The 20439-nt window shown below is 50.7% G+C and overlaps 3 protein-coding genes and 1 long non-coding RNA gene across 6 annotated transcripts; 3 read left to right on the forward strand and 1 right to left on the reverse strand.

The window, feature by feature from the left end:
* The first annotated feature begins 29 nt into the window (after positions 1-29).
* On the forward strand, positions 30-4528 carry Daxx (death domain associated protein). Of its 2 annotated transcripts, none has more exons than XM_047558350.1 (8): positions 30-152; positions 1037-1292; positions 1448-2279; positions 2392-2600; positions 2757-2976; positions 3280-3757; positions 3914-4136; positions 4297-4528. In XM_047558350.1, exons 2-8 carry the CDS (start codon positions 1086-1088, stop codon positions 4354-4356), a joined length of 2229 nt encoding a protein of 742 aa, XP_047414306.1. In that variant the 5' UTR covers positions 30-152; positions 1037-1085; the 3' UTR covers positions 4357-4528. The 2 variants fall into 2 exon arrangements, with proteins under 2 accessions (XP_047414306.1, XP_047414305.1); XM_047558349.1 differs by having other exon boundaries at positions 60-152; positions 1034-1292.
* Positions 4529-5102: 574 nt separating this feature from the next.
* Zbtb22 (zinc finger and BTB domain containing 22) lies at positions 5103-7848 on the forward strand. Of its 2 annotated transcripts, none has more exons than XM_047558687.1 (2): positions 5103-5144; positions 5866-7848. In XM_047558687.1, the coding sequence occupies exon 2, from the start codon at positions 5935-5937 to the stop codon at positions 7837-7839; it is 1905 nt and encodes a 634-aa protein (XP_047414643.1). In that variant the 5' UTR covers positions 5103-5144; positions 5866-5934; the 3' UTR covers positions 7840-7848. The 2 variants fall into 2 exon arrangements, with proteins under 2 accessions (XP_047414643.1, XP_047414642.1); XM_047558686.1 differs by lacking the exon at positions 5103-5144 and adding an exon at positions 5180-5268.
* Positions 7849-8365: 517 nt separating this feature from the next.
* LOC124988876 (uncharacterized) lies at positions 8366-9824 on the reverse strand. The gene is made up of 2 exons (XR_007109511.1): positions 8932-9824; positions 8366-8716 (listed from the first exon to the last, which is right to left on the reverse strand). It is a non-coding gene; the product is annotated as an uncharacterized LOC124988876 (long non-coding RNA).
* On the forward strand, positions 8676-18780 carry Tapbp (TAP binding protein). The gene is made up of 8 exons (XM_047558688.1): positions 8676-8818; positions 8973-9143; positions 9371-9631; positions 15980-16378; positions 16733-17074; positions 17154-17243; positions 17355-17392; positions 18464-18780. The coding sequence occupies exons 1-8, from the start codon at positions 8782-8784 to the stop codon at positions 18473-18475; spliced, it is 1350 nt and encodes a 449-aa protein (XP_047414644.1). The 5' UTR covers positions 8676-8781; the 3' UTR covers positions 18476-18780.
* The last annotated feature ends 1659 nt before the right edge of the window (positions 18781-20439 follow it).

Genomic DNA, 20439 nt, shown 5'->3' on the forward strand with positions numbered 1-20439 from the left:
ACAATATGGCCGCGCTTAGTTGCATGTAGGCGGAAACTCTGCGGCTTCCGGTCCGTAGTGGGGCCTGCGGTGGGAGGGGGAAGGAAGGCGGAGGGAACCATGCGAGGTTCTGAGATCAGTGGCGAGGGTCGCCTGGAGAGACCGTTTTTGAGGTGGGGGCCTGACCATGCGGGGAGTGAAGGCGGGGGCGGGGATATCGAGGGAGAGGTATTGGGGAAACCTGGGTGCTGAGTCTGAGGGGCAAGCTATAGTACCTTCCTGTCCCTGAAGGGGAGTGGGGCGGCCGGGGGCCGAACTGGGGGAGGGGTACTTGGCGGGAAGCTCTTATACCGGCCCGGCCCGACCCAGTTTTGGGGTTCGAGAGGAATCAGTAGAGTCTGGGGGCGGGGTGCTCACAATCGGTTACAAGTCACAGAGAGAATGGGGGAAATTAGGGTGGGGTGAGAGGGAGGGGATTTGGTGAAAAATTTCCAACCTAACGCTCCTGAGAGGAGCCCATTAGAAGGTGAAACATGAAGATAATTCAAGAAGGGGAAAGGAGAATGGGTTATTGGGTGGGACCTCGCTCACTCAGTCTAGAAGTTGGGGTGACCCTTCGGGATGGGGTGTGCGTTTGTCTTGTTTGAGGCAGAGGAGGGTAAACACATGAGATGGCACTAACAGGAGGGGTGTGTTACCTGTGGTCGCGGGTGTCAGGGAAATTTGGGATGCAGCGTAGGAGGTGGTACTAGAATTGGAGTAAGAACCAACTTGCCAACTATGAGAAAGTGGGGAAATGGAACTGAAAGACCGGAAATTGACATGAGGGGTGGAGCTGGGGGTGGGGCCTTAAGGTTTCGGAGAGGTTTGCCCCCTCACATATGAAGGGCTTGAGAGGCAAAGAGAACTAGTAGTTGCCGAAGACAGGCAGTGAGGACACCGTTGGTCAGGGCTAGGTGGTACTGAAACCTAAGGTGATTGGAAAATGTGTGAGCTGAAGGGATGGGGCTGTCTATGCTGGAGGGACTCTTTCTGAGGCCCCATCCCCTTCCAGCAGGAATTCTGAAATCCCCAACACTTCCTCCCTCCTGGGGATTTGATCCCCCATGGCCACCGCTAACAGCATCATTGTGCTGGATGATGATGATGAAGATGAAGCAGCTGCTCAGCCAGGGCCCTCCCACCCACTCCCCAATCCGGCCTCACCCCGGCCAGAAGCCCCTGGCTCCTCTGAGCCCCATGGGGCCGGAGGAAGCAGTAGTTCGGGCGGCAAGAAATGCTACAAGTTGGAGAATGAGAAGCTGTTTGAAGAGGTGAGCTTTAGGGGAGAAGATTCTTGTGCCCCAGGGAGGGGGTTGGCTGAGTGGCTCTCCTGTCCTATCTTCCCCACTAACCCCACCTTGCCTTCTTTCTCTCAACCCCCTTCCCTTGTTTCTTTCCCCTTCCCTTCTTTCCTTGAATACTCCAGTTCCTTGAACTGTGTAAGACACAGACATCGGACCACCCTGAGGTGGTCCCATTCCTCTATAACCGGCAGCAGCGTGCTCACTCTCTGTTTTTGGCTTCGGCGGAGTTCTGCAACATCCTCTCTAGGGTCTTGTCTCGAGCCCGGAACCGACCAGCTAAGCTCTATGTCTACATCAATGAGCTCTGCACTGTTCTCAAGGCCCACTCAGCCAAGAAGAAGCTGAACCTGGCCCCTGCTGCCACCACTTCCAGTGAGCCATCTGGGAATAACCCTCCCACAGACCCCTCCTCAGACCCCACAAATGCTGAAACTACTGCCTCTGAGGCCCCAAGGACCCGTGGTTCCCGGCGGCAGATCCAGCGCTTAGAGCAGCTGCTGGCACTCTACGTTGCAGAGATCCGTCGACTGCAGGAGAAGGAGTTGGATCTTTCAGAATTGGATGACCCAGACTCCACATATCTGCAGGAGGCCCGGTTGAAGCGTAAACTGATCCGCCTCTTTGGGCGTCTGTGTGAGCTGAAGGACTGCTCTTCATTGACAGGCCGTGTCATAGAGCAGCGCATCCCCTACCGTGGTACTCGCTACCCAGAGGTTAATAGGCGCATTGAGCGGCTCATCAACAAGCCAGGGCCTGATACCTTTCCTGACTATGGAGATGTATTGAGGGCTGTAGAGAAGGCAGCTACTCGGCACAGTCTTGGCCTTCCTCGACAGCAGCTCCAGCTCATGGCTCAGGATGCCTTCCGAGATGTGGGTGTCAGGTTACAGGAGCGACGCCACCTTGATCTCATCTACAACTTTGGCTGCCATCTCACAGATGACTATAGGCCAGGTAGGGGGTTAGAGGGATGCTCATGAGTGATCCTTTAGTGGCAGAGGGGGCATCTCCCTAATTCCGTCTAGGGTTTGGGCCAAGTGCTCTGACTTTATATCTTCCCACATAGGCATTGACCCTGCACTATCAGATCCTGCACTGGCCCGGCGCCTTCGGGAAAACCGAAGCTTGGCCTTGAGCCGGTTGGATGAGGTCATTTCCAAATATGCAATGATGCAAGACAAAAGTGAGGAGGGCGAGAGACAGAGGAGAAGAGCCCGGCTTCCAGGCACTTCTTCCCACTCTGCAGAACCCCCCAAAGCCTTGGATTCTGGTGAGGTGTGGAAGGGATATACCCTTCAGAGAGACCTTGTCCTCCCCCTACTGTAACCACCAGGGATTCCAGGGTGACCAAGGGGGAGTGTGCATAAGGAATGCAAGAACTAAACCCTCTGGGGTAAGGGGTTTCTTAAGAGAAACTGCTTTTTCCCCCAGGGCCCTAGTGGAATGGCATCTCAGAAGTGCCCTACTACCTCCAAGGCTGAGACAGATGATGAAGAAGATGAGGAAACTGAGGAGGAGGAGGAGGAGGAGGAAGAGGAAGAGGAGGAGGAGGCCACAGATTCTGAAGAAGAGGAGGATCTAGAACAGATACAGGAAGGTCAGGGGGATGATGAAGAGGAGGAGGAGGAAGGAGAGGAGGAGGAGAAAGAAGGTATGTAAGAGAAACATCCTCCTTGTAAGTTCTACTCTTTTAAAAAAAAATTTGTTTAGATGTCAATAGATCTTTATTTTATTCATTTATTTTTATGTGGTGCTGAGAATCAAATCCAGTGCCTCACACATGGCCAGGCAAGCGCTCTACCACTGAGCCACAACCCATCCCAAGTTCTACTCTTTTGGACATGAGCCACCTGTTGAGATTCTTTTCCTTTCTCTTCTTACTCCCTAATTTCTTTTCAGCAGTATTTCCCTCCTAGTCCTCAAACCACTCCTCCCTTCTTTTTTTCTTTCTCAGGTAAGGATGGAGACAAGAGCCCCATGTCCCCACCACTTATCTCCAATGAAAAGAACCTGGAATCTGGCAAAGAGATCAGCAGATCTTCAGGGGAGCAGCAAAACAAAGGACTCACAGTGTCACCAGCTTCACTGTTGGAAGAACCTCTGCCCCCCTCCAGCATAGATGCTGAAAGCAATGAAGAACAGCTTGAAGAATTGCCCCTGGAGGAAGAGAGCCCTATGTCTCAGCTCTTTGAGCTAGAGATTGAAGCATTGCCCGTGGATACTACCCCTTCCCCTGAAGAGAGGGACATTTCCTCATCCAGGAGGCAGTCAGAGGATCCCCTCACCACTGTCTTGGAGAATGGGGCAGCCATGGTCACCTCCACATCCTTCAATGGAGGTGTCTCTCCTCATATCTGGGGAGATTCCAGTCCCCCCTGCAAGAAATCTCGGAAGGAGAGGAAGCAGAAAGGATCAGGACCATTAGAGAACAGGTAAAAACAACAGGAGGAAGAGAGAAGTCCAGGATGGATTGTAGGGGGCTTTCTTGAGAGAAATACTGGGGGACTGAGTCTGCTGGGAGAGCCTGGACACTCTCCTTCCAGGCTTAGGTCCTCATACTCCTCCATGCATTTATTTTTTGTCTTCAGCTTTGTAGAACAGCAAAAGGCAGTGCATGAGAAGAATGGGAAGAAGATATATACCCTGCCCAGCCCACCTTCCCCCTTGGCTTCCACAGTCCCAGTTGCTGATTCCTCCACAAGGGTGGACTCTCCCAGTCATGGCCTGGTGACCAGTTCCCTCTGTAGCCCTTCTCCAGCCCGGTTGTCCCAAGTTCCCCAATTACAACCTCCCCGGCCTGGCACTTACAAGGTAAGAGGAGGGGGAGGCTGTTTTTCCCATTTCAGTCTTCTGAATATGGTACCTGCCACATCTCTTTCCTTTTTCCCATTCTACTTTTTAATCTTAAGTCTTCCCTCATAGTTCTTCTCCCCTGGTACTCTAGACTTTTCTGTCTCTCACTTCCCTGCAGATGAGTGTGGCCACACAGTGTGATCCAGAGGAGATCATCGTACTCTCAGACTCTGATTAGCTGCCTTCTTCTCTCCCTGCCTCTAAAATGTTTTGGGATAGCATTTGGAGGATGGTGGGAAGCAGATGACCGAGGAAGGGACAGACTGAGCTAATCCCTTTTTGGTGGTGATTCTTTTAAACAAAGCTTAAGTTTTACACAGAAACATTAATAAAGTTCTTTTCTTATTGTATTCCTGTCTTTTCCTTGTCTTTCTGTTGTCACAGCTTGGTATCAGCTGCCCCTTGGCTTAGGATTAGCCCAGGACCCCAAGTAGTACAGGATGTGCCCGTTATAGCCTGACCCTTGTACACCTCTCTTGAGGCTTCCTTGCACTCAGGTCTTCCTGGTGCACTCCACTTGGCACTTAAAAAAGCAAAAGTGCTTTAGCCTCCTTAACGCGCTGTACTTTCTCACTTCAAGCAGTAGGAGGGAAAAGGCCAATCAGAGGCCCGACACAAGGTTACATGGCCAATCCAGGCCCGGAGAAAGGGGGCGGGGCTTCAACGAGACTGTCAGAAGCTGGGACCAGGGTTAGTAGATCCCACAGTCCCGCTAATGGCCAACAGCTAGGGGGCGGAGCCAGGAGTGAAGACCAGGACCCATCGCCAACGGGAAGAGGCAGGCTTATAGAATTAAAGGGGAATGAAGGATTCGGCTAAACCAAGTCCTGGGTCTTCACCGGAAGAGGGAGCCAAGTACCTTTAAGGTGTAATGCGGCGATGGTTCTTTAAAGGAGAAGTGGCTGAGTCGGCCGAGTATTACCCAGCGGCACGGGCGGGTGCCCGCCTGTGCCTTTAAAGTCCGAGGTGCGGGGGGCGGAGCGGAGGCGGAGGGCGGAGGGAGTCGGCGCAAGATGGCGGCGGGAGGGGCCCAGGCTGCAGCTCTGGCCGCCGAGTGAGGGGCGGGGGGGGCCCGGGGGCGCGCGGCCCGGTAAGCGGGGGCGCGCGGGGTTGGGGGGCGCCTTCCGGGTGGGAGAAGAGGCCGAAGTAGTGCTTGGGGCGGAGCAGGGGGGGCGGGGTCCGATGTGGGCGGGGGTAGGCAAGGGGCGGGGTCGAAAGAGCCTGTGGGGGCGGAGCACGGGGAGGGTCTTGAAAGGGGCGGGGCTAGTGATGCTCTGGGGCGAAAGGGGCGTGGTCTGCCAGAGATCTGGGGTCAGAGCCCCAAGAAATGGAGCCAAGGGTGGTTTTCAGTAGAGGAGCGGACCTGACCCCCCACTCAAGCAAAGGGTGCAAAACACCAAAAAGGTGGATTTTTGGAAAGTCAGGCTCTGAGGCAAATGGGAAATAGGGTATAATTCCAATGTGAAGCTACCCCACTCCCTAAGAGTGCAGGTGCTGCCATTTACTGGGTGTGTGGCCTTGGATAATCTCTTAATCTTCCTGAGCCTTAGTTTCCTCATCTGTCAAATGGGGTTAAGAGGTATACCTAACCCAATATTATGAGGAGTTGCGTATAAGACCAGCATGAACATGTTTTTAAACTGCAATGGGCTGTGTCTTTATAAAATGTTATTTCTTTTTTCCCCAGAGACCCCCCCGGCCGCCCTCCTTCTTCCTTTGTTCCAGTGGCTGGGGGGGTATCCCCTCCCTCCACAACATGGAGCCATCTCCTCTATCACCCAGTGGGGCAGCACTCCCCCTGCCTATATCGCTGGCTCCACCCCCACTGCCCCTGCCAGCAGCTGCAGTGGTACACGTGTCCTTCCCTGAGGTGACCAGTGCCCTTCTGGAGTCCCTTAATCAGCAGCGGCTTCAGGGCCAGCTCTGTGATGTATCCATCCGAGTGCAAGGCCGGGAGTTTCGGGCTCATCGAGCTGTCTTGGCTGCCTCTTCTCCTTACTTCCACGACCAGGTCCTACTCAAGGGCATGACTTCCATCTCACTGCCCAGCGTCATGGACCCAGGTGCCTTTGAGACTGTCTTGGCCTCTGCTTACACTGGCCGTCTCAGCATGGCTGCTGCTGACATTGTCAACTTCCTCACCGTGGGGTCTGTGCTCCAGATGTGGCACATTGTGGACAAGTGCACTGAACTCCTCCGAGAGGGCCGAGCCTCAGCCACCACCACCACCATCAGTACAGCTGCAGCTACTTCTGTCACTGTCCCTGGTGCTGGGGCCCCATCAGGGAGTGGGAGTACTGTGGCCCCTACCACCACGGGTTCTGTGCGCTCCCATAACTCTAGCCGGGCCAGTGAGAATCAGTCTCCTAGCAGCAGCAACTACTTCAGTCCCCGGGAGTCCACTGATTTCTCATCTTCCACTCAAGAGGCATTTGCAGCTTCTGCAGTGGGCAGTGGGGAGCGACGAGGAGGTGGCCCTGTATTCCCAGCCCCTGTAGTTGGCAGTGGGGGTGCTACCTCTGGGAAGCTGCTGCTGGAGGCAGATGAGCTATGTGATGATGGCGGAGATGGGAGGGGGGCTGTGGTCCCTGGGGCTGGGCTTCGGCGACCCACCTATACACCTGCCAGTGTCATGCCACAGAAACACTGGGTATATGTAAAACGGGGTGGAAATTGCCCTGCATCAGCACCCCTGGTTCCCCAGGACCCAGATCTAGAGGAGGAGGAGGAGGAGGAAGACCTGGTGTTGACCTGTGAGGATGATGAAGATGAAGAACTGGGGGGTGGCTCTGGGGTTCCAGCTGGGGGGGGGCCTGAGGCTACTCTCAGTATCAGTGATGTCCGAACCCTAACTGAGCCTGCAGACAAGGGCGAGGAGCAGGTCAACTTCTGTGAGTCCTCTAATGACTTTGGCCCGTATGAGGGTGGGGGTTCTGGGGCAGGGCTTGATGACTCAGGGGGACCCACCCCCTCCTCCTATGCCCCCTCCCATCCCTCAAGACCCCTCCTTCCCTTGGACATGCAGGGCAACCAGATTTTGGTCTTCCCATCATCTTCCTCTTCCTCCTCCTTACAGGCTCCAGGCCAGCCACCAGGGAACCAGGCAGAACATGGGGCTGTCACCCTGGGGGGCACATCAGGGGGAGGCCTGGGTGTGCCGGGTGGCACTGGTGGAGCCCCTGGAGGGACCAGCAGTGGGGACGGTAATAAGATATTTCTGTGTCACTGCGGGAAGGCCTTCTCCCACAAGAGTATGAGGGACCGGCACGTGAACATGCATCTCAACCTACGGCCGTTTGACTGCCCCGTGTGCAACAAAAAGTTCAAGATGAAACACCACCTGACCGAGCACATGAAGACACATACAGGTCTCAAGCCCTACGAGTGCGGTGTCTGTGCCAAGAAGTTCATGTGGCGAGACAGTTTCATGCGTCACCGGGGACACTGTGAGCGCCGGCACCGCATGGGCGGGGGCGGGGCGGGACTTGGACCCGCAGCGCCCACCGGGCCAGCCCTGCTTCCCAAGAGAGAGTCCTCCGGTGCGGGCGGGGGCAGTGGTGATGAGGCGAGTGGTACACCCCCGTCCAGCAGACGTGTCTGGTCCCCATCCACTGTCCACAAGGTGGAGATGGGCTTCAATGGGGGCGGGGGAGCAAACTGAAGGGGCAGGCAACTGGGGTTACTTTGGGGGAAGAAGGAATAGGGAGCACGTTCCAGGGGCGCCCGGGACCCCGGTTGAACTCCCATCACACCGTCTTCCTTTATCTCTTTGGACTTGTATATATTGTGGAGAGGGAACCACGTTGCACCATCGCCAGCCCATTCCACTCTTTAGCCCTTTCTTCCCAAGATATCCCCGGAACTAAGTCGCCTTTCATTCCCCTCTGGTGGGTACTGCGAAGCCCCAGTTCCACATGGAGGGCGAGCAAGGTGGGGGGAAGGAAAGGGGGCGTGTAGAGCATCCTGAATTCACAGGGTCAAGGGTCAGGTTGTTGTAGTATGTGCCTGAAGTCTGTGTTTGTGTTGTGGGGACGAGGCCTTTGAACCCCACTGTTGTCCTAGAACCTACCCCTTCCCACAGGATGCGACCCTTGTTTCTATACTCTCTCACACACACACATCTCCCGGTGGATCCCCACCCAACTTGGTTCTCATTAGGGAGTGGGTGGAGACAAGGAGGGAGTAAGTCGTAGTACAAGCTTTTAATTTTTTAAACAGTGATTAAAATATTTATTGGTCATTTCACTTGGCTTCCCTATACCCCTACGTGTTTGCTGGGGACCTGACATGGTGTGGAAAGCGGGAGCAATAGTTCTCAGGGACGTGGATGGTGTGGGGAAGATACTGGAGGGGAGTTTAGGTTTGGGAAGGGCTTAAGCCCGGCGCTGCTGGTTGGTCCAGGAGGTCGTGGCAGGGTTGAGGCCTCCACTGAGACCTGGAGAGGAAGTAACCGGGATCCCTGCTTGGCCAGTGGGGGATGCGCTCTCCTTCATGGACTTCACCTAACCAGAGCGGGGATTTCCCCTGCTCCTCGTGTCCTTTGGAGGAAAGCGAAAGTGAAAGGAGGAAGAGAAGGTTTCGGGGCTGAGAAGATCGCAGCGCCATGAAGCCCCTGTCCCTGCTCCTCGCTGTGACTTTGGGTGAGCGAACCCCACGACTTCTCGGCTAGGAACAGGGGTGGGGAAGCGGAGAAGGAGGCCCCATCGAGCGTCCGACCGCGCGCGCGCGCGCGTGTGTGTGTGTGTTGGGTTACCTGACATCAGCCGCCCGGTCACTGGCCGCCCTCTCCCCCAGGCCTGGCGACCACCGTCTCCGCAGGACCATCGGCGATCGAGTGTTGGTTCGTGGAGGATGTGGGCGGGGGCGGCCTGGCCAAGAGACCCGCCGCACTGCTTCTGCGCCAGGGACCCGAGGGACCGCCACCCCGGCCAGACCTCGACCCTAAGTTCTACCTCAAAGTGGACGGTGAGTCTTCCGGGACTCGCCCCCACCTCTGTCTACTCTACCGAAACCCCGTTCTCTTTAGAAGGCGCACTGACCTCGGGCCTGAGTTTTTCCCTCTAAATGAGTCTGGATTACCTCTAAGCTCCTAGCTACGTACGAGGTAGACTGTTCAATTGAAGTTTACTGAACCCAACCCTTCCAGCCCCGCGCAGGGACTCTACAGCTGCGTTTCTTCTCCGCTCTCACAGACCCTACGGGCACCCTGCAGGCTGCCTTCAGGCGGTACCCGCGGGGCGCCCCCGCACCACACTGCGAGATAAGCCGCTACATCCCTCTCCCCGCCTCTGCGAATTGGGCCAGCGGCCTGACCCCGGATCGGAGCTGCCCGCGGGCCCTAGACGGGGCTTGGCTGACCGTCAGCATGTCCAGCTCGGTCCTCAGCCTCTCCATCCTCTTGCGACTCCAGCCAGAGCCTCAGCAGGAGCCTGTTCTTATCACCGTGGCAACAGGTAGCTGGAGAGGGGAGATTGAGTTAGAGGGGGAGATTCTAAGGGTTCTGATCACTTGTGACTTGGCGACTCTCTGTGTGGACTTAAGGTAGTCATTACTCCACTCACGGTTCAGTTTCCGTTTTGTGTAAAGCGAGGCAGTTCAGCCAGAATTAATCTGTCTCCATCGCTTCTCGCCCTGAACCAGTAAAATAAAAACCAACCGTGGTTTGGGGGCGGGGCTTCATGGTGCTTTGAAGGGCGGGGCTTTGGAGAAGCAGGGTTTCCAGGCACCAGACTTGGGAAACTTTTAAGGTGATGGTGTAGGGAAGAGTTCAGAAGCAGGAATTGTTTTCCTCTGCTCCTCCCAGGTCTGCATCTTGCTAGGCACGTCCACCTTTGCAGTTCATCCTGTTTCAAATACCAGACTTTGAGCCTCACCCGCTCTCACAAGCCCAATGAGGCAATCAGCAAAGCAGTGTCTCTTGCACCAAAGCGCGTTTACTTTATCTAAGGCACATTGGTATGCACTATGTATGATTCCCCAAATAGTGGGCTCTGGTGGGCTAAAGGGACGTGGCAGGAGACCACCTACTGCCTGGTGCAGTGCGGTTCGAGTGTCCAGAGGTGAGACACCTTGCTGGGCAATGGGCTGCTAAGTCTGAATTGGGGCACATTTGAACTGAATATCTACGAGCTCTTGCTCCTCTTTATGAGGCCAGGTAGTTAGTTACAGGTGGAGTCCTTGGCTTCCCAATCTTGTCACAGCCTGAAGGACAGGTCATCCCCAACCAAGCCCCTGCACTCTCCCTTCCCCTGTACCCTGGTACTCAGGTAGAGAATCACCCATAGGACCAGGACAACAGACTCCAAAAACCTCAGCTCTGTCAGCACCTCCATTCTTAGTTCCCAGGGCCCACATTGAGCAGGGGCGGAAGAAAACTGCTCTTTGTGGGGACAGTAGCTCTTTCCAGAGGAATATTTCCTAGGGCTGCTGCTTCACTGTGAGATGGCATTGAGAATATTTCTCTCTGAGTCTGTTCTTCCACCAGTAAAAGGTGGATACCATTTCCCAGCTGCTTTTCAGTTGTGACTATCAAGGGAGGCATTGTGTTAACTTATTCACCGATTGAATAAATATTAACACCAGGAAAAAGGGCTCAGTAGTTCTCAGATCAGGTTGCAAATAACATGTGTGTTGGAACCTTCTAAAACATCCCAAAACAACAGGGCATGGAGGCACACACCTATAATCACAGCAGCTTGGGAGATTGAGGCAGGAGGATCACAAGTTCAAGACTAGCCTCAGCAATTTAGTGAGGCCCTGTCTTAAAAAATAAAAAGGGCTGGGGATGTGGCTTAGTGGTTGAGCATTCCTGAGTTCAATCCCCAGTACCAAAACCCGGGTTCCTCTACAGGACAACTAAATCAATATGTGGATGTGGGGTGGTCCTGAGCACTTTTAAGGGTCACAGAGGTGATCAGGTGTAGATTGTGTTCTCAAAAAGTTTCTCAGATTTGTCATAGATAATCCTAACGTAAAGCAGAAAGTGACTTGTATATGGCTGAGGGTGTAACTTAGTCGTGCTTAGTGCCAGTGCTTAGAATGCATTGAAAGCCCTAGGATCTCCAGCACCAGTAAATAAATAAAGGAGGAAGTGACTTGTTTATGTGAAGGAAGTACAAGGCAGAGAGCCCTGGTGTTGCCCAGGCCGGGGAGATTCTTTGCATCTCACAGAACTAGTGAGGGTAAAAACAGTTAAAGCAAGGTTCTGTGTTGTCTTCCTTGTCAGATATCTCTAATTGATTAGAAACTTAAGAAGATAAAAGCTATTGTTATGATGTAACATTAGAAATGGAATCTCTTTAGGGTCAAAGATCATTGATAATTTATTTTTACTTTTAAAAATTTTTTTGCAAAACTGGGGATTAAGCTCAGAAGTGCTCTACCACTAAACTATATCCTCAGTCCTTTTTATTTTTTATTTTGAATAAAATAAAATAAAGTTGCCTACACCTATCTCAAACTTGTGATCCTCCCGCCTCAGCCTCCTAAGTGGCTGAGCTTACAGGTGTGGACCACCATGCCAGCTATTCATTATTTATTACAAATACACTTTTTTGGGTTTTGTTTGTTTGTGTCATGTAGTGTTAGAGACCACATGTGCTGGGCAAGTGCTACCACCAAGCTATTACCCCAGTCCTCAAATATATTTTATTGGCATACTATTGGTATATAGTATTCAATTCTCACCATTCTTTTATAATCTTTTTATGGAAAATGTTAAAGATACACAAAAGGACTGGGTATGTAGATCAGTGGTAAAGTGCTTCCCAAGGCCTTGGGTTTGATCTCCAATACCACAAAAACAAAACAAAATTCCTCATAAAAGTAGAGAAAATAGTTAAATAAATGCCTCTATGTCCATTTCTACCCATTATGTAGTTGTATAGTTATAAAAATGTATCAAGGCCCTGTGTTCTATTCCCAGCACCACAAAAAAAAATTATCAAATTGCTTCACTTATCCTCCCTCCTTTTATTTATTTACCTCAGATGCACTAGGCAAGCGCTCAACCACTCAGCTATAATCCCAGCCTCTTTTTATTTTTTGAACTGTTTTTTTTTTTTTTTTTTTGGTGGGGAGAACCAGGGATTGAACTCAGGGGCACTCGATCATTGAGCCACATCCCCAGTCCTATTTTGTATTTTATTTAGAAACAGGGTCTCACTGAGCTGCTTAACTCTCAGTTGCTGAGGCCGGCTTTGAACTCAGCCTCTAGAGCTGCTGGGATTACAGGCATGCACCACCGCACCTGGCTTGAAGTGTTTTAAGGGTATATCCAGGCATTATATTATTTTATTTATAAGTATTTTGGAAAGCATCTCTATTAAATTAGGATTTTAAGAAAACTTAACCAAAATATGTTTATCATACCTAACAAAACAAGTAATAATTCCTTGGTATCCTCTTGAGCCAGGGTGTAGCTTAGTGGTAGAGTAGTTGCCTAGCATGCTCAAGGCTGTGGATTGGATCTCCAGAACTACAAAACAAACACCTATTGATTTTGCAGGGGAAGGAAACATGGTCATTTGTTCTGTCGAATTTTCTTCATCCTGAAGTTGGCCAATTTTTTCCTCCTGTGTCATTACTTTGTTCCTTTTTCCTCTATATTTCCTGTAAATGGGTAGATCTAAAGATTTAGGTAGGTTGGTTGGTTGGTTTATTGGTACCCGGGATTGAACCCAGGGGTACTTAACCACTGAGCCACATCCCTAGCCCTTTTTTGTGTTTTATTTAGAGACAGGGTCTCACTGAGTTGCTTAGTGCCTTGCTAAGTTGCTGAGGCTGGCTTTGAACTTGTGATCCTACTGCCTCAGCCTCCTGAGCCTCTGGGGGCAGGTGCCACCACTGCCAGCTAGGTTTAATTTTTTTTTTTTTCCAGTAATATTTGAGAATTAGTTGTTATTCACTTTTTTGCTGTACTGGAAATTGAAGCCAGGGGGCGATCTACTACTGAGCTACATTCCCAGTCCTTTTTCAGTGACTCATTAAAATGCCCAGGTTGGCTAGGAACTTGGGATCTCCCTGACTTAACCTTTGGTATAGCTGGGAATACAGGACCAGACTGTGAAGCCTGGCTGTGTTTAGTTCTGTATTCCTACAAAGTACAGTTTACAGGATGCAGGTCTAAAATTGCTTCCAATAACCCTTATTAAAGATCACTATTGCAGGGCATGGTGGGGCACACCTGTAATCTCAGCTATGCCAGAGGCTTTAGGCAGAAGGATGACAAATTTCAGCAATTTAGAGACCTGGTCTCAAACTGAAAAGATAAAAGGAGCTGGGGGTATAGTTCAGTGGCAGAATACTCATGGATTCAATTCCCAGTACCAAAAATAATAAAACAAATAAAATAAAATAAAAGTCACAATTAACTTGAGGGTTAAACTGTAAAATCTTTAGATATTTATTAACTTTTTTTTTTTTTTTGCGGTGCTGGGGATTGAACCCAGGGCCTTGTGCATGCAAGGCAAGCACTCTACCAACTGAACAATCTCCCCAGCCCCATAGATATTTATTAATCCTGATTTCTTCTTTCCCTTTGGTACCAGGGATTGAACCCAGAGGTGCTTAACCACTGAGCCACATTGTCAGCCCTTTTTGTATTTTATTTAGAGACAGATCTCACTGAGTTGCTTAGGGCCTCACTAAGTTGCTGAGGCTGCTTTGAACTTGTGATCCTCCTGCTTCAGCCTCTCAAGCCACTGGAATGACAGGCATGTGGCACTGCACCCAGCTAATCCTGATTTTTTTAAAAAAGAAATTCAAAAGTATGTTTCTGGGTTTTGATAAACTAAGTAACATTGCATACTTTTTTTTAACTAAACAATCTCATGAGGTTGAGAAAAGTTTAACTTCATAAGCCTCAGAAACTGATATTAAAAATCAAGAACCAGGTGTGGTGCTGGAACCTATAATTTCAGCTATTTGGGAAGCTGAAGCAGGAGGCTGGCTTGAGTCTATGAGTTCAAGGCATCCTAAGCAACATAGCAAGACCTTGACTCAAAAATAAATAAGTAGTGCCCAACGTAGTGGCCCTCACCTGTAATCCCAGTGACTGGGGAGGCTGAGACAAGAGGATCACAGATTCAAAGCCAGTCTCAGCAATTTAGCAAGGCTCTAAGCAACTTAGTGAGACCCTGTCTCCAAAAATATAAATAAATAAATAAAAAGGGCTGGGGATGTAGCTCAGTGGTAGAGTGCCCCTGGGTTCAATCCCCAGCACTCCCAAAATGATAAGAAAGATTACTCTACAGGACCCAGACATTTCTAGGAAGAAGTAGCAGTGGGACTGGCCTTGAAGGACATGGAGTAGTACTTAGATGTCTGAGGAAATTAAGAAGCACTGACTGGAGATGTGGCTCAGTGTAGAACACTTGCCTAGCATGCTTGAGTCCCCAAGTTTGATCCCCAGCACCACAAAACAAAACAAAAGACATTGGAAACTGTAGAACCTCATAACCAAAGCAAAAAGATGGTCAACGATTAAAGTTTAGGCACAAGAAAGGTTTTTTTTTTTGGTACCAAGGATTGAATCCAGGGGCACTTAACCACTGAGCCAACCATTTTTATTTTTTACTTTGAGACAGGGTCTTGCTAAGTTGCTTAGGGCCTAAATAAATTGCTTAGACTGACTTTGAACTTGTTGATTCTCCTGCCAAAGCCTCCCAAGCTGTTGGAAGTACAGGCAAAGAAAGGGATTCTATGTGACTAGTTTTCAGGATGTGAGAGCAGTCTGGATAGGTGGTTTGGGGGCTGGGTTTTCAAATACCTTGAAGGCTGTGTTGTGTTCTGTAGGTGATAGTGGATCATCAGAAACTGTTTTTGCTTTTGAGGCAGAGTCATTTTCCCCAAAAGCCTGTTATTTTCCTTGATTATCACAAAATGTAGTTAAGGATTGGATCGTGGGACTAGTGAGGAAAATATAGGTTAAGTGATTTTCTCAACATACCCAGCAAGTCCATGATGAGGATAAAGGTAGTAAAATTAGTAACAGCTAACATTATGCAGTATTTTCTATATGCTAGGCCCTGTTCTAAGGACATTATATGCATAATCTTATTTCTTCAACAATCGTAGGACATAGGTGTGTTAGTATTACTGCCATGTTGCAAATGAAGAAATCCGAGAGAGCAATAAAGTAACTTATCCAAGGTCATATAGCTTGTAAAAAGAAGAGTTCAAAACTGAACCTAGCCTGCATACTGACTTCTTGGTAACTGGGATTTTGAGGTTTTAGGTTTCTTTTTTGAGACAGTGTCTTAATATATTGTTGAGACTGGCCTTAACTCCTGGGTTCAAGTCATCCTCCTGCCTTAGCCTCCTGAGTAGCTGGGACTATAGATGTGTGCCAACATGCCCAGCTGGCAATTGGAATTTTTTGTGGGGGAGGGTAGTTACTGGGAATTGAACCTAGAGGTGCTCCAACACAGAGCAACTTCCCCTGCCCTTTTTATTTTTTGAGAGAGGATCTTGCTAAGTTGCCCAGGCTGGCCTGGAACTTGGCAATCTTCCTGCCTCAGCCTCCCAAGTTGCTGTGATTACAGGACAGCACCACTGTACCAACTGGCAGTTGAAAATTTTAATCAGGCAAGTGACCTGATCAGACATGTAGCCACACTGTTTGGCTATCGGGTAAAAGAGACCAGAGAGGAGGCTGTTGTAATTGTCCAGATGTACGCTGAGAAGAACCTGAGTTGGGAACAGATATGAGATCATGGTGAGAATAGCACATAGCATATTATTTTTGGCAATTTGCTTGTCCCTCATGTCTCCTCCCCTCCCCCTCACAATGTCTTCCCCAGTGGTGCTGACTGTCCTCACCCACACCCCTGCCCCTCGAATCCGACTGGGACAAGATGCTATGCTGGACTTGAGCTTCACCTACATGCCCCCCACCCTCGAGGCTACTGCATCTCTGGCCCCAAGTCCCCCTCCCTTTGGGCTAGAGTGGCGACGACAGCATCTGGGTAAGGGGCACCTGCTCCTGGCTGCAACTCCTGGGCTGCGTGGGCAGATGCCAGCAGCCCGAGAGGGGGCAGTGGCATTTGCTGCTTGGGATGATGATGATCTATGGGGTCCATGGACCGGGAATGGGACCTTCTGGCTGCCTGCAGTGCGACCCTTTCAGGAGGGCACCTATCTGGCCACTATACACCTGCCATACCTGCAAGGACAGGTCTCCCTGGAGCTTACTGTGCACAGTGAGTGGGGACAGAGGTCTCAGGGGGTAGAGGGTGGGCACTGGGACTAGGAGGATACTATGATAGAGGGAGGGGTGATGGAGAAGAGGGCCCCTGGGAGTCAGAGAGGTAATAGTACGGGGTGAGAATCCAAGGGGCTTTGAGATAAAGGTTTCCAAATCTGGTGGGAGGAGGAATGGGGGCTCCTGATAATCTGATGGACTTTGGCATGGAGAATCCTGTAAAGCACCCATGGGGACAGTGTGTTCCCCATTCTTGGAGAATGCCCCTGCAATTTTTGGGGAAACTGGAGAGTATGCTGAGGGAGGACAGGGTGGATTGACTTCTCATGTTTGTTTCCTACTCTTTCCCCAGAGCCCCCCAAAGTGTCCCTGTCGCCAGCACCCCTTGTATGGGCTGCCCCAGGGGAGGCACCTCCAGAGTTGTTGTGCCTAGTGTCCCACTTCTACCCTTCAGAGGGTCTGGAGGTAGAGTGGGAGCTCCGGGGTGGCCCAGAGGGTGGCTCTCAGAAGGCTGAGGGGCAGAGGTGGCTCTCCTCTCTGCGCCACCATTCAGATGGCTCTGTCAGTCTCTCTGGACACCTGCAGCTGCCCCCAATCACTGCTGAGCAGCATGGGGCTCGGTACATCTGTCGTGTCCACCACTCCAGCCTGCCTGCCTCAGGGCGCAGCGCTGAGGTCACTGTGGAGGTGGCAGGTAAGACACAGGGATGCTATGGGGCCCAGGTGATGCCTTGGAAGACATGAAGCTCACTCTCCTGCCTTCCATCTGCCAGGTTTCTCTGGGCCCTCCCTTGAGGATGGTGTAGGTCTCTTCCTATCTGCCTTTCTCCTCCTGGGACTCATCAAGGTGCTGGGCTGGGTCGGTGAGTGTGACATCCTCCCTACCACGGGAAGGGCAGATGCCAGACACGATTCCTCTGCCCTCCTCCTCTATATTTCCCACATTCCCAACCCCTCTTAATCTTTCTCCACAGCTGTCTACCTGACCATTCACAAGGATTCCAAGGAGAAGGTAAACAGTGCTGCATTTCCCCTTATCTCCCCATTCTTCTTCCCAACTCATCACCCATGGAGGGAGGTTGCTGCTGTGGTGGGTAGAATCAGATCTGGGTTAAATCCTGCCCAACATCCAAACTGTAGGGCCCCTTGAACATGCTTAAACTGCATCTGTTTCCTTGGGTGTCATGATTTTTAAAAAATTACTTAGGCAGTGCTGTCCAATATATAATGCTGTCCATTATATAATGCAGGCCACATATGAATATTTAATCTAGTAGTCACACTAAAAAAGTGAAAAGAAGCTGAGTGTGGTGATGCACATCTGTAGTCCCAGATACTAGGGAGACTGAGGTATGAGGGTTACAAATTCCAGGCCAGCCTAGGCAATTTAGACCCTGTCTCAAAATAAATATAAAAGGTGGGTATAGCTCAGGGGTAAAGTGCCTGCCTAACATGTGTGTAGGCCTCAGTTCAATTCCCAGTATCAGGGTAAAAAAAAAAAAAGTACAATTAATTTGATGCTTTACTCAAATTCAAAAGTTACTTTAACATATAAACAATATAAGAAATTATAGGGCTGGGGGTGTGGTTCTGGGTTTAATCACAAGTATGTAGTCTTTTTTCTATCCTAAGTCTTCACAAGCAGGTGTTGATTTTACACTATCAGCATATCTCACACTAGCCACATTTCAAATGCTTAGTAGCCACATGTAACTACTACATTGGTGGTACCATTGACTATCAAAATGGTGGCTACAGGGCTGGGGCTGTAGCTCAGTGGTAGAGCGCTTGCCTAGCATGTGTGAGGCCTTTGGTTCAATCCTCAGCACCATATAAAAAAATAAATAGAATAAAGGTGAAAAAAATTCTTAAAAATGGTGGCTACCACATTGCACAGAAGAACCTCAGAAGACTGTTAAGAGATAGCAGATCTGTTAGAAGATGCAGGAGACAAAGCACTCAGTGCAGTAAGTGGCAGGCAGAGAATGTTAGCCCCATTTCCCAACCTCTGGACTGACCATGAGCAAGCACCTCACCCCACCTCCTGAAACCCCAAATTCCTCATTTCCTTATTTTCTTCCAGAAAACCCAGTGAAGGCACTCAGCACACCTCTGTGGAAGCCAACATCATCTCTGACTCAAGCTATTACATTAGCTCTCCCAAACAGTACCCCACCACCTGCTCCTACTCTCTCAAAACTTCCTCCACTGAATGGCTAGAATTTTATTTTTTAAAAAACAAATCTTGTTACATTCACCTTCTTAAAGCTCTTGAGCAGTGGTTCTCAAAATTTTTGGTATCAGGACTTCTTAAAAATTATCAAGGGCTGGGGATACTGCTCAGTATGTACAGTGCTTGCCTGTCAAGCACAAGGCCCCGGGTTCAAACCCCAGGAAAAAAAAATTATCAATGCCAGGCCTCGTGGCACATGCCTGTGATTCCAGTGACTTGGGAGGCTGAGTCAGGAGGAACACAGGTTGGAGGTCAGCCTCAGCAATTTAGTGAGGCCGTAAGCAACTTAGTGAAACCCTGTCTCAAAAAGGGATGGGAATGTAGCTCTGTGGTCAAGTGCCCTGGGCTCAATCCCCAGGACCAAAAATCAAAGACCCTCAAAAGCTTTTGTTATCTGGGTTATAACTATTGATATTTATTGTACTAAAGCCTAAAATAGAAAAATTTAAAACATGGCAATACACAAATACATTCTATTAGTTTTGGAAGCCATGGTGTCATGTAGCTTCTGGAAAAACCCACGCATACATTCTAGAAAATCAAAATGAAAAAGGCAAGTAACATCTTATTTTAGTTATGAAATATTAATCTCAAATACCCCCCTGAAATTGTCCTGGGGACCTCTGGGACAGAGACCAACCTTGGTGAACCAGTGCTCAGGGGTAAATTCATTCTTCTTGCTCTGTCCTATGTGTCCCTCCACCCTGCCCCAACACTGCCTACCTCTCCAGCACTACCTGGTGCTCCCCAGCCCTCTTCTCAGTGCTCATCAACAGACGACTACTATTCCTTTCTTCCAATGAACCAAAGGCCTCACACCTGCCTCGGGTCCCAAAGCTCCATTCCCTCTGCCTGGCTCCTTCCCTGGGCCCCAGATCTGGGTCTGCCTCGTCATTCCCCTCAGACAGACGCGTGTCCCTCTTGTGCGGTTCACCACAGCTGTATTTAAGTGATTATGAGAATCGTTGTTAAATGCCCGGCTCCCCTCCCGGACTGTGGGCCCCTCCAGCGCGGCGCGACAAGCCTCTGTCCTCTGCTGTATGACTGGCGCCCACTGGAGGGCGCTCGTTAAACAGCTGCTGGACTTTGAAGGAAGGCAGCGGCGGCGCAGCTTAGGGACCTCCGAGGGGCAGGACCGTCGTCGGCTAGAACCATGGGGGACGGGCCTAGTGTGGGAATAAAGGTGTGTTCCAGTGCTTCCAACCGGGTCTCGCCTTCTATTCCTTTTCGAAGCACAGCGACTCTCACAATCATCTGTGGTCTCTTCCAATTACCCCGGCCTCCCAAATGCCTCGGGAATATCCAATCTCCGGTCGCAAGTGAAGGGTCAGGCACCCAGTGGCTCCAGAAGCGCCTTAAGCAACTGCTTCCTCGGGCCTCAATGAGCCCAGAGTACCGGAAACGCCCAAGCGCCGAGTCTCTACCGGATGGGGCGGCTTCCTGCCCCGCCCCCCGAGAGTGGGCGGGAACCGAGTGCTCCTCAGAAAACCAGGCGTGGATTCGGTCCGCTGCACTCGTGGGTTGGGGTGGGGAGTGTAACCTCGCCCGTGGAGTTATCTGGTCCTTCCTCGCTAAAGCGCTTCCCGCGGGAGTGTTAGCCTAGTTCTTGTTGGTGAAAGGAATGTCAAATTCTGCTCCTGCCTTCCCCCGGAGGCTAGAGATAGGAAGTTTTATTCCAATTCAGTGCGGGGCGATGTGGGCTCCAGAATCCCGGAGAGGAGGGGCGGGGGACAGTGGAGGTGGGGACCTGAGCCCCTGGGTCCCGGCCCTTGGCGTCCTGCGCTCCCCTAGTCCGCGGCTCTGGCTCCTGTCCTCACTTCCTTCCC

Source organism: Sciurus carolinensis, chromosome 7 (genome assembly GCF_902686445.1).
Source record: "Sciurus carolinensis chromosome 7, mSciCar1.2, whole genome shotgun sequence".
NCBI classification, from domain to species: domain Eukaryota; kingdom Metazoa; phylum Chordata; class Mammalia; order Rodentia; family Sciuridae; genus Sciurus; species Sciurus carolinensis.

Bases quoted from the DNA above. Each gene is read 5' to 3' on its own strand.
- Daxx (XM_047558350.1), top strand. From the start codon at position 1,086: ATGGCCACCGCTAACAGCATCATTGTGCTGGATGATGATGATGAAGAT. The intron at 3,758-3,913 runs GTAAAAACAACA...TTTTGTCTTCAG, and splicing joins TCAGGACCATTAGAGAACAG to CTTTGTAGAACAGCAAAAGG. The intron at 4,137-4,296 runs GTAAGAGGAGGG...ACTTCCCTGCAG, and splicing joins CCCGGCCTGGCACTTACAAG to ATGAGTGTGGCCACACAGTG.
- Zbtb22 (XM_047558687.1), top strand. From the start codon at position 5,935: ATGGAGCCATCTCCTCTATCACCCAGTGGGGCAGCACTCCCCCTGCCT.
- Tapbp (XM_047558688.1), top strand. From the start codon at position 8,782: ATGAAGCCCCTGTCCCTGCTCCTCGCTGTGACTTTGG. The intron at 9,144-9,370 runs GTGAGTCTTCCG...CCGCTCTCACAG, and splicing joins GTTCTACCTCAAAGTGGACG to ACCCTACGGGCACCCTGCAG. The intron at 16,379-16,732 runs GTGAGTGGGGAC...CTCTTTCCCCAG, and splicing joins CCTGGAGCTTACTGTGCACA to AGCCCCCCAAAGTGTCCCTG.